The sequence below is a fragment of the Anabrus simplex genome, chromosome 3 (genome assembly GCF_040414725.1).
Source record: "Anabrus simplex isolate iqAnaSimp1 chromosome 3, ASM4041472v1, whole genome shotgun sequence".
In the NCBI taxonomy this organism is placed as follows: Eukaryota; Metazoa; Arthropoda; class Insecta; order Orthoptera; family Tettigoniidae; genus Anabrus; species Anabrus simplex.
The window spans coordinates 68,012,127-68,024,834 of NC_090267.1; the positions used below are offsets into that span (position 1 = coordinate 68,012,127).

At 39.8% G+C, this 12,708-nt stretch overlaps 1 protein-coding gene across 1 annotated transcript in view; it reads right to left on the minus strand.

The window, feature by feature from the left end:
- Positions 1–12,708, minus strand: part of LOC136866656 (trichohyalin) — a 185,328-nt gene that overhangs the window by 135,910 nt on the left and 36,710 nt on the right. Inside the window, exons 5-6 of the mRNA XM_067143774.2 lie at positions 9,051–9,137; positions 7,294–7,368 (exon numbers count right to left, since the gene is read on the minus strand). Of these exons, the coding sequence (XP_066999875.2) occupies positions 7,294–7,368; positions 9,051–9,137 (162 nt within the window). The remainder of the gene's footprint in view (positions 1–7,293; positions 7,369–9,050; positions 9,138–12,708) is intronic.

Below are 12,708 nucleotides of genomic sequence, written 5' to 3' on the forward strand. Positions count from 1 at the left end.
CGGTGAGGTGAACAGCTCAACATGTTTTTGGCCTAAGAGTTTGTCAAGAATTTTTAATACATTTCTTTGTACTAGTGATGGGTCGAACTAGCTCTTTTGAGGGAGCTAGCTCATTCGCTCCCGCTCCTAACTGAGAGTCGTTCAAAAGAGTCGACTCTTGGGAGCGGAAAGGTAGGAGCGAGCCAGGAAGTCAGAGGCCGCTCTCCGCTCCAGGTTCGTTCGTTCATTCGTTCATCCGGTTTAGGGCAGACGGCTCTTTATGACTTCCGGTCGCTCTTCATGACTTCCGGTCGCTCTGTATGACTTCCGGGAACGAACGATATAGCGCAAATAGTTTATATTTTCCACAACAGATGGCAGCACAACGTCTAGTTCAAGCTTCTCTTGAAATAAACAAATGCACTCCTGGCAACATTGGCAAATAATCTAACGATAAAGCTTTATATACAGTAACGAAGAAATGTTTAACAAATATTCAGTATTAATGGATAACATCTAATATTACTTTGCCCATGTTCCTTTCTTCTTAAAATGATGCATTTACCGGGCGAGTTGGCCGTGCGCGTAGAGGCGCGCGGCTGTGAGCTTGCATCCGGGAGATAGTAGGTTCGAATCCCACTATCGGCAGCCCTGAAAATGGTTTTCCGTGGTTTCCCATTTTCACACCAGGCAAATGCTGGGGCTGTACCTTGATTAAGGCCACGGCCGCTTCCTTCCAACTCCTAGGCCTTTCCTATCCCATCGTCGCCATAAGACCTATCTGTGTCGGTGCGACGTAAAGCCCATAGCAAAAAAAAAAAAAAAAATGATGCATTTCAAGACTGAATGCACCGTGACGAGACGTATGTTCATGATATTGGCAATACTTACACGTTAATAAATAATTGTTTAAGAATGTAATGGGATGTAAGTTACTATAGTATATACTAAGCCATGAGTTTTTTATTCAGAAACGCCCAAAATAGCGTGATTTTACATCTTCTAGATTAATCATGACTCCCGTTTTTATTTGAAGGAGCGAGATGGTGCGAGATAGTTCACCTTTTACACAACAGATGGCAAAACAATGTACAGTTTGGTACGCTACTCTTGGAATAAAACAAATGTACATCGCTGCCAACATTCGCAATTAATCCAATGATAAAGTTTTATACACAGTAACGGAGAAACGTGTCACAAATATACAGTGTTGATTGATAACATCTAATATTACTTTGCCTAAGTTCCATTCTCCTTAAAATGATGTCTTTCAAGATTGAATGCACCATACGGGACGTATGTTCGAGATATTGGCAATACTTCTGTTCGACCCCGGCAATCCAGATAAGCATAAGAAGAATTTCTATTCCTGTTCACGTAGTTTACATTTCACTCAAAAGATGTCATCAGAATATCCTCTTTCGACTGGAGCTGCAGAAAGTTTCTCACTTGACACTCCGTGTTGCGACAACAGATTCTTTCATTCATTAATGCAGCGTAGGAAACATAACTGATAAATGCGATCTTTAACGAAAATAATGGAAACTACTATCAGCACAAATGTACATATAACCAAGTATACTACAGTACGCATAGCATTTTGCCTATTTTTCGTGTACAGTATGGTCACACTCTCTTCTATTTTTTTTTTTCAAGAACGATTAAACCGTATGAGTCGTATATGTTCGATATATTGGCATTCCTTACACTATCTAAACTTACTTCTTCTTCTTCTTCTTCTGCTTCGACCACTTTTCCCACACTTGTGGGTTCGCAGGTGCGAACTGTTCCGCAAATGTGGATTTGGCCCTGTTTTATAATAAGTAATAATGTTACTGGCTTTACGTCCGACCAACTACATTTACGGTTTTCGGAGACGCCGAGGTGCCAGAATTTAGCCCCGCAGGGGTTCTTTTACGTGACAGTAAATCTACCGACACAAGGCTGACGTATTTGAGCACCTTCAAATATCGCCGGACTGAGCCAGGATCGAACCTGCCAAGTTGGTGTCAGTAGGCCAGCGCCTCAACCGTTTGAGTCACTCAGCCCGGCTGGCCCTGTTTTATGACCGGATGTCCTTCCTGACGCTAACCTTATGCGGAGGGATGTAATCAATATTGCGTGTTTCTATGGTGGTTGGTATTGTGGTGTGTTGTCTGAATATGAAGAGGAAAGTGTTGGGACAAACACAAATACCCAGTTCCCGAGCCAGAAGAATTACATTCCCGACTTGGCCGAGAATCGAATCCGGGACCCTCTGCAGCGAGGGTCTCAATGCTGACCATCCAGCTAAGGAGTCGGACTTCTTACACGTCAATAAATAATTATTTGAAAATGTACTGCGGTATACACGTTGGTATGAGTTATTTAGCCTATATTTTAAAGCCAAAACTAGTGTTATTTTCTATTTGCCTTAATTCGATTTAAAACTACGGTATATTATTTTATCCACTGTACCGTAAAACCGAAAGATTTTGGCAATATGTTAATTCATAACTACGAACTCATTTAAGAAACAGATGAGGATTTGTCAGAGTATTTCTTAATTATTTCAGACAGAATAAAACTACGCCGTTTCTACTTGCCGAGTGGTATATTCAGTATTCTGGATAGTGACTGTTTGTTCGTGCTTAGTTGAGGTTAGTTAACCCGAACTTCATGTCGTTTATTTGCTCCTAACCTACTGGATCTATACTAGGCCCTACATCCTTCATAGATTATGAGTGCATACAGGAAGTGAACAGGTAAGTATTGCTCAATAACATGTTGTTTATTTCATTTCATTGTTTCGTTACGTTGCAAGTTGCCAGAACTATGGCACAAAAACGTACCTAACAAACAGACCAGAAGCACTGCACTCAGAGCACTGACTGAATGCGGGAAGAGGCTAGACTGGGCAGCCTATAAAAAAGAAAGCGGCTTCAGTACGTCACGTGATTATCTGAGGCATGGCATTGGCTAGAAATGAACGAGAGTCGATGTGACGAGCTAGCTCTTTCTTGGAGTCGCTGCTGATAAAAGAGTCGGCTCGTGCTAGCTCTCAGGGAGCAAGGAGGGAGCTAGCTCATGCAAGAGTCGACTCGTAATTGAACGACTAGCTGTTGATAAAAGAGTCGGCTCGTGCTAGCTCTCAAGGAGCAAGGAGGGAGCTAGCTCTTACAAGAGTCGACTCTCATTGAGAGAGCTAGCTCTGAGCTAGCTCTCTCCAATGAGTCGTTCAAAAGAGTCAGTTCGTTCATGAACGACCCATCACTACTTTGTACACATTCAACACTAACTAACAGTGGCTCATGTATAATTTAATAAATATTCATTTAGTTAAGACCACTTGGATATTTTACCATCAGCTAAACATGTCATTTCTTTTACCATCACTTGATAACTATTAACATATTCAGAGACATTCATATCTTGGTGAATTTTGAGTAAATGGCTTACATTTGGCATATCAACCATCTTCACGTTTTCCTAACTCTTTATTTCCAGTCTCCTACCTTCAAGATCTTTTCTTTTAACACTTTTTGATGACAAATATATTGGCAAATTTGGAAAAATAATTGGGCATGCATCAGGAAGAAGCTAATTAGTTTTGAGTGGTAGTATAGTTACGGTGCCTTTACTATCACAAATTGTTTCCCCTGTGGAAAGACGTTCGTCTGTGAAATGTTTTATTCACAAGACTGAATCCTTCCCAGGTTCCCCAATTATCCCGTTTAAAGTGACAAATCAATTTTTTTTAATTCCTCGTCTGAAGGAAACCTAAACAAGGTAACGAAACCTTTTTTTATGCTATAGTTGCTGCGATACAAATTCAATCTGCGCTTTCACAAATAATAATGTTATTGATTTAAAGTCCCAGTAACTACTTTTATGGTTTTTGGGAGATGTCGAGATGCCGGAAGTTTGTCCCATAGGAGTTCTTTTACGTGCCAGTAAATTTACCAACACGAGGCTGACGTACTTCAGCACTTTCAAATATCGCTGGACTGAGTCAGGATTGCATCTGTCAAGCTTCTCAAGCCTTCACATATTCCAATAATAGGTTCAACGTATGATTATTTGATCACTTACCTTGATAATATACTCGAACATATCCCCGAAAAATAAAACGAAACACAAGACATTCTCGACACATCAGAATACACTAACGAGCTAGCTCATTGGAATAGCTTGTTGGAATACACGGATAGCTCCCGCGCTTCCACCTTCGCCTCCGTTGGACGTTGCCAAACTTACATGACTCCGGCTTGTAACTGTAGTCGGCTATGATATATTCGCAATCACCACTAAGCAAGCGACTTGTAGCCGTGGAACTTCCTGCACTGCCCACCGAATGGATTAAGATCTAAATACTTACAATGATCCCCATGAGGTACTTTCACCTCATCAACACAGTGATTGTCAAACATACAACCTGACTTTTCATCCTGTTTACCATCATACCATTGTCTACTGTCCATTTCGCAACATTGCTGAGATATTTCTGCAGTTGCTCAAAATCCTATAACTTATATACTACACAGTATAACACCGTCTGCAAAAAGCTGTATCTGTGATTCCAGTTCTTTACTTAGATCATTTATATAAATAAATAAAACATAAAGGTCCAATAATACTGCCCTGTCTTAATAACTATAGGATCAGATAATGTTTCACCTACTCTTATTCTCTGACGTTTATTTTCTAGAAATTTTGCCACCCATTCAACAACTCTTTTGTCTAATCCAATAGCCTGATTTTTGTCAGCAGTCTACCCTATCAAAAGACTTGGATAGGTCGATAGTGATACAGTCCATTTAACCTCCTGAATCTAAAATATCTGCTATATTTCGCTGGGATTTTATAAGTTGAGCCTCATTGGAGTAACCTTCCTGAAACCCAAACTGCCCTCTATCATTTCAGTTAATAATTTTACAAACATGTCTAATATAACCAGAAAGAATGCTTTCGCACAGCTTACATGCAACACATGTCGAGCTGACTGGCCTGCAATTATCCGCTTTATCTTTATCACCCTTTCTCATATACACTGGGACTACTACAGCTACTCTCCATTCATTAAGTACAGCTCCTTCATGCAAACAGTAATCAAATAATAATCAAGTAGTCCTTGGTTTATGTACCACAGCTCACCAATGGAATCTCGACGAATGGTACAAGTACTGGCATCACTTTGAGATGCCTAGAAATGGCACTATATTCCAATCCATTACCTTTAGTATATTCCCAGAAATCATATCAATCCCAGCTGCTTTTCTAGTTTTCAACTTTTGTATCTTTTTTAAAATAACTTTATTATCATAGGTAATTTTCAGTGCTTTGGCAGTACTTTGAAATCTCCTCTATCTGGATATTTCTGTTATATCCAACAATCTTTACATATTGCTGACTGAATACTTTTACCTTCTGTAAGTGTGTTTTTGCACACTCCCCTTGTTCATTGAGGATCCCCGGAATGCCCTTCCTAGAATCTGTTTCTGTCTTAAAGTACCAATATATTCTTCCATTTTTTCCTAAAATTCACATGACTGCCAATTATGTTTGCCATCATGTTATACTTAGCTGAATATTTTTTTTTTGCTGGACTTCTGTGCTAGTATGGATTTAGCAGTTATGAATACATTCTTCAAGGCTATTCACCGCTACACATGGGAGGCTAGGGGTATCGCATCCATAATAGACTATATCTTAACCAACTTCGAATTCAGGAAATCTGTTAGGAATGTACGAGTTTTCTGGGGATTTTTTGATGATACAGACCACTATCTGATCTGTAGTGAACTAAGTATCTCTAGGCCTAGGGTAGAGAAAGTGAAATCTGTCTGCAAACCAATAAGGGTAGAAAATCTCCAGGACAAGGAAATTAGACAGAAGTACATGGATATGATTAGTGAGAAGTTTCGAACAGTAGACAGTAAGCAGGTTCAGGATATAGAAAGAGAATGGGTGGCATACAGGGATGCTGTAGTAGAAACAGCAAGGGAATGCCTGGGAACAACTGTGTGTAAAGATGGGAAAAGGCAAACATCTTGGTGGAATGACGAAGTGAGAGCAGCTTGTAAATGTAAAAAGAAGGCTTATCGGAAATGGCTCCAAACAAGGGCCGAGGTAGACAGGATTTGCACGTAGATGAAAGAAATAGAGCGAAGCAAATAGTTGTTGAATCCAAAAAGAAGTCATGGGAAAATTTTGGTAATAACCTGGAAAGGCTATATCAAGCAGCAGGGAAACCTTTCTGGACAGTAATAAAGAATCATAGGAAGGGAGGGAGGAAAAAAATGAACAGTGTTTTGAGTAATCAGCTGAACTCATAATAGATCCCAGGGTGGAGAGGTGGAGGGAATATTTTGAACATCTTCTCAATGTAAAAGGTGATCTTTCTAGTGGTGTTGCGAACAGCCAAGCTCATGAGGAGAAAAATTATGGTGAAATGATGCTTGAGGAAGTGGAAAGGATGGTAAATAAACTCCATTGTCATAAAGTAGCAGGAATAGATGAAATTAGACCTGAAACGGTAAAGTATAGTGGGAAGGCAGGGATAAATGGCTTCATAGAGTAGTAAGATTAGCATGGAGTGTTGGTAAGGTACCTTCAGAACGGACAAAAGCAGTAATTGCATCTATCTATAAGCAAGGGAACAGCAAGGATTGCAACAACTATCGAGGTATCTCGATTAGTATACCAGGCAAAGTATTCACTGGCATCTTGGAAGGGAGGGTGCGATCAGTCCACAGGTAATGTGCTTTGCACCACTGTAATCAGTGGTGATTGTTCAGTTTACAGTAGTAGTCCTTGGTTTATGTACCACAGCTCACCAATGGAATCTCGACGAATGGTACAAGTACTGGCATCACTTTGAGATGCCTATCTGTCTGTGGCCATGGTTTCCCGGTTTGACTTCACTTACATATCACAGGCATTAAAAAAATGTCCCTTTCTGTTGACTGATTGGCTTCCCTGATCAAGGAGGTGGTTTTATAACTCCCTGGTATTTCCATTTCACCACTACATCACTCAATGTTAAATGTGTTATCTGAAACTTGTCAGAAATATTATAAATGAAATGACTGAATCTGTAGGTACTGATATCACACCTCTTACAGCCTCAGCCTCATTGAGCTCCATCTTCAGTATATTTCCATAGCTGCAGCTAGTATTCATAGTGAGCACTCACAACCTTATATAGGTTCATAACATGCTTGAGTGACACATGGGATCAGTCTACTTTCCTTTTAGGGGACGTGAAGTTATTAACAGCAATGTAGTACATTCTCATACATTATATGTTTCAAGAAATATTTTAGCATACCATACCTTGACAATGGCCTTCTGAAGACATCCTCATATTCTTGTGAATGTGAAGGCTGATGATAAGGTGAAGACTGGATGCTATAAAAAAATAACATAAATATATCAGTAATAAAAATAATACAGATATCTTCTAGTGTTCAATATATGTAAATAAATTAGGGATATAAATAATGGGAGGGAGCAATAAGAAGAGGAGACAAGGGCAAACATGAAAACACAAAAGGACTATCATAACTTCTTCATACAATGTCATTCTAATCATTGAAATGGCCCCTCAATGAGTGTTGAAGCCTGTCATCCTTATTAAGCTGGAAAGCAGAAACAAACTTGTTGGGTGCTGAGAAGAAATGTATGGAGAAGAACTAGGATTGATGAGGAGAGAACCCATCTACCATATGTGAAGGTGGAGAATGTCTTCATCCTTTCAAGTTTGTCTTCATCTCTTCGTTCCATTGCACCCTCTTCCCACACTGATTTCTCATTGTGTTTATCTTATTAAGAGTTCCTATCTTTCTATAAATAAATAAGGATTATGCTGATATCAAATTGTGTAATTTTCAGTTGCTGGACACCAAACAAGACCTTGTGACCCTCTGGCCAACTGATTGTCACCCAACCTAGTTGTTGAATGATCTCATCTTTTATATTAGTTCAATGGTAAGCGTTCAGAATAATGGTTCCTAAACTGTGCTCCTAAAGTCATCTGGAAACCATTATCATTCTGATACATACTAGTCTACCACTCTGTGTTTATATCCTCCTCCTCCTTCTTTATTAAAAACGTGTAGGTCATGGCAAACTCATGTACATAGGAACAAACTGACGGAAGAGTCATTCTTCAACATACATGAAAAGTCTGGACAATCCATGACCTGTCCTTAATTTAAATAAAATATGACACTTCTTCAATGACCATGAAGAGAACCAACAAATTCCTACAATCATCTATATCATTTAAAACTTTTTGAGTAATCAACATGCCAGTACTGCAGAATACACCTGATGATTGACCAAGGTGACATGAAATATGGCCTACTGTGGAGTTTGGTCTGCAAATTCCTCTCCTGATATCCTCAAGACACTTGACAGTTACAAGAATGTCATAAAACAGATAACTAGAAAGTCATGAATTTACTGTATCCATGAGTAAACAATAATATTTATCACAACAAAAAGTTAAGTCAACCCCGTACAGGCCATGAAGGCCCTTGGAGGAGTGGAAGGTAAAGGCCTCCACCAGTTAACCTCGGCACGTGATGGGGTAGAGTGGTTAGCTCTACACCCGGCCGCCTCTGCCCCCAGGAATTGACCTGGTACTCATTTTTGGTGTAGGCTGAGTGAACCTCAGGGCCATACGCACCTCCGGAAGTGGAAATCTTGTTTCTTAAATTTTACGACTTCCTGACGGGGATTCGAACCCACGTCCTTCCGGGTGAACCGAGCACGCCTTTATCGCCTCGGCCAGGCAGCCCCTATTTATCACAACATACACAACAATTCTCTTGGTTATTATTAGGAAGGTACAGTATCTCTGAATTAAATTGCTAAAACCTTAGCAGGAACCTCTTCCAGTCAAAAACACGTCACAACTTTGCCAGAAATATCAAAGGAAGGATCAAGTGACAACAGGCAAAACCTGTACAAACTTCATCAGAGTATGTGATGTCTCATATAGTCAAAATAACAGACTAATTTTATGATTTTCTTTTCTATTTTTATTTTCTCTCATATGAAAGCACAAAATATTCAGAGCCTGTTACCTGTTGCTACGTCTTCTAGATGACACCACTTTCCTTCCTCCTCCAGGGTATTCATGACTATCTGGTTCTTCTTCTTCCTCTTCTATCCTGAAAATCACAATGCAACATCTTCATTCCACCCCAGCCTGTCTCACAAAAGACATGAAATGATACAACAAAACAGACAATATTAAAACTTTGACCCTCATGGACTCATCACTAATGAGGAGTTGATAACAGCCACAAGGCTTTAGCTAAATCTAATACTATATCTGTTGTGTTAAGCTCCAATCTGATCTTCACATAACAGTTTTTGTTCCAAGAAAATAACAGGTAGTATGAATAAACATGAGTATTTAATACTGTATGCATAGGATTTCTTGAGAGATCGGCACCCTAGTCTTCACTTGGTAATATTCAACAGTGTTCTCCCCTGAAATTTTAGTCAGCTGGGTGGCAGGAATGAGTAGCCGGGCAAGGAATAATATGTAAAAAATTAATATCATAAAATTTTGATTTATTCCCCTCAGGCCATTAACAATAATATCAGACAGGTAAACATTAACTGCAAAATTGCACTATTTTAGTGTTATCACAAACAAGACATAAAAGAGTATCTCGAACTTCTATTGTTCTACTGCTCATTCATAATCGTGTAACACCAGGACTTACCGCTCGATTGCTGTGGAGTTCCATATGGGTTTGTGACGTCATGCAGAATCGAGTGCTCGCATGCAATTCCACCCTACTCCAGACACCGCTCGTGCACAACACTACATGATAGTCAAGCTAAACATTTAAACTCTGATGTAATTGATGCAATTATACTGACAATAATGATTTATCATTTAAATAAACAGTTTTACAGTACCGTATAATCCCGAATACCACCTGCACTTTTTTCCCAAAAAAATTTCTTCTAAACCTTGGGTGCGGGTCGTATTCAAGCCGTTCATTCTCGTAAATATTTACTACGTTTACATGGAGTATTGAAATAGATTTGAGGGTGAATTGTGAATGATCTGAGTGCTGGACCGATTTTATTTATGATTTTTGTGATGATTTTATTAATTATAAGCTGTTTGAATTTATATTTGTGGTATATTTGAAGAAAATTAAATAGGTATGATTTGAATACGCTTACCGTACTCAATATACCGCATGTAAATGGGAATTCAGGTCTTATTGTGTTTTAGTTGCGTTCTAGAAAAAAAAGATCGATTTTTTTCTCAATTCGGTTACAGACGAAGAATTTTCACTATAACCGTTTAAACTGATCGCATTTTTCCTAGCCCTGAAGATGTTCTTTGTCATCCCTTATGAAAGGAACGTGATTTCCAATGCAGATTAGAGCCCTGATCACAGGAGACAGGTTAACTGAGGATGAGGATGATGATAAGTAGGGACCTGAAAAAATCGCATTTGCGATTAATGCTAATTTTTTAATCTTGTACTGAATCCAAGCCTACGGTAATTCTAATGTGGAATAAAATCATTTTTACGCATAAATAGAAGTGTGAAAAAATGCAAACTGTGACCCAAAATGCGATATGAATATGCAATTTTGATGTGAATTCTGCAAAAATGTGCTATTTTACTGGCAAAAACAACATTTCGGCAATCATCATCATCATCCTAAACCATCTCCAGTTTCCCAGGTGTGGTATATGAACCTCCTCCATCTCATCCTGTCCTTGTACCATTCCACCTCCACCAACTTGTCCCAATCATGACCTCTCAGCAGTACATCGTTCTTAACTAAATCTATCCATTTCCTTCATGGCCTTCTCACGGGTCGTCTTCCTTCTACTTTTCTGTCAAATTCCTTCTCTGCAAATAACCTCACTCCTTGTAGGTGGGGTTAACTTCCGATAAGTAACCAGCGGAACCTCTACAGAGTGCGTCCCCAGGTGGCAGATAGGTGGCCCCTACAGTATGTAGGGCTGGTTTGAAATAACCAATACAACCTGCGGACTAACAGGTAACCCTGGGGGCTTTAGAATACCGGGACACCCTCTCTCCAGGGGTTAAGGGTGAAGACCTCAACGGCACCTACGGTGGAGAAGATGGACTTCGGTACAGTGGAGATGGCGGAAGAGGCAACCCATCCTTCTGGGGGTGTACAGATGGAACCTACTGCCTTGTAGGACGAGGAAAGCATCCTCAAAGGCTAAGGGAGTAAATCCTGAAAGAAAATCTTCTTATGTGTTAGGCCTAGCAAGTCAGCAGGAGAGTACTGAGTACAGTCGCTTTCAATAAGAAGAAGAGCCTCAGAAAGAAGATATTTCGGCAAAATCGTCAGAAATACTCAAAATATGATGCATAAATCTTTGGACCGTTCCGATCGATGAAGAAAAGTAGCCGATTGATTGCTGCTTGCTGACTTTGATATTTACAATGGGAATAGCAAGGGCAATAAGATCTGTATCGATTTTTATTGAAATGGAAATCGAGTGTCATGGAAATAACGAGATAAAACGCAGCGCTGTTTTCCTGTTGTTCAAAATTGAAACTAGTGAATAGAAAGTCGAGCGATCGTTTAGGTTATGGGGTGCACGACAAAAACTGTGCACGAAAGGGCTCAGCAATATGCAAAGGATGGTTTATATGTCACAGATTCAGCGACAGTGTTTTGCAAGTATTGTAATTGCTGAGTTGGGTGGGGGAAAAAATGATAGCATTGTGAAACATGTTAAATCTGAAAAACATGTGAGTAAGCAACGCGATAACGAAAGTTCAACCCCTGCTGCTAACACATCTCAAAGAAAGCAATCTTCTGTGCTTACACAGATAGTTGTAAACGACAAAAAAATCTCCAGATTTAACTTCTCGAAACGCACAGTTGAAGTATTTGCCAAAGCAAATATACCTCTGGAAAAGCTGGAAAGCAAAGAGCTAAGAGCCTGGATTAATGAGTTTTCAAATGAAGAGCTGCCATGTGTGAGAACTCTACGTGAAGTATATTTATCAGATAAGTTTTGATTTCATTGATCGGGTACAGTTTAGGTATTACGACATCGAAACCACGCGCAAAATTGAAGGATACCGAATTTTAATGTGATTTCCGTATCGAACTATCTTACCCGCACCCAATTGATCCAGTAATTTTAAATTATATTGTTATAATTTGAGGTCTGTCTTCCTTTCTAGAAGTTGCATCTGACTACCAGAAAAGAAAAGCCGGATCGAAAAGAGAGCTGCACATTGTTTCTGTGAACTATCTTGATGCAGGGAATGCTACAAACTGCTCTTGTGATGTTTTAGAAGCTCTACACAGGTATAGTGTACCATATGATGCAGTTAAAGTATTTGTTAGTGACAGTGCCCTGTACATGACCCGGTGTTATGAAACATTAAGTGTGGTCATAGGGGATCATTTAATGCATATACAGTGCTGGGCAGTCGCTTAAGTGCGGCCAGTATCCAGTATTCGGGAGATAGTGGGTTCGAGCCCTAATGTCGGCAGCCCTGAAGATGGTTTTCCGTGGTTTCCCATTTTCACACCAGGCAAATGATGGGACTGTACCTCAAATAAAGCCACGGCCGCTTCCTTCCCACTTCTAGCACTTTCCTGTCCCATCGTCGCCATAAGACCTAACTGTGTCGGTGCGACGTAAAGCAACTTGAAAAGGCACATAAGATCAGCTTGGTTGGCAATAGTTGGGTCACAGTGATGACA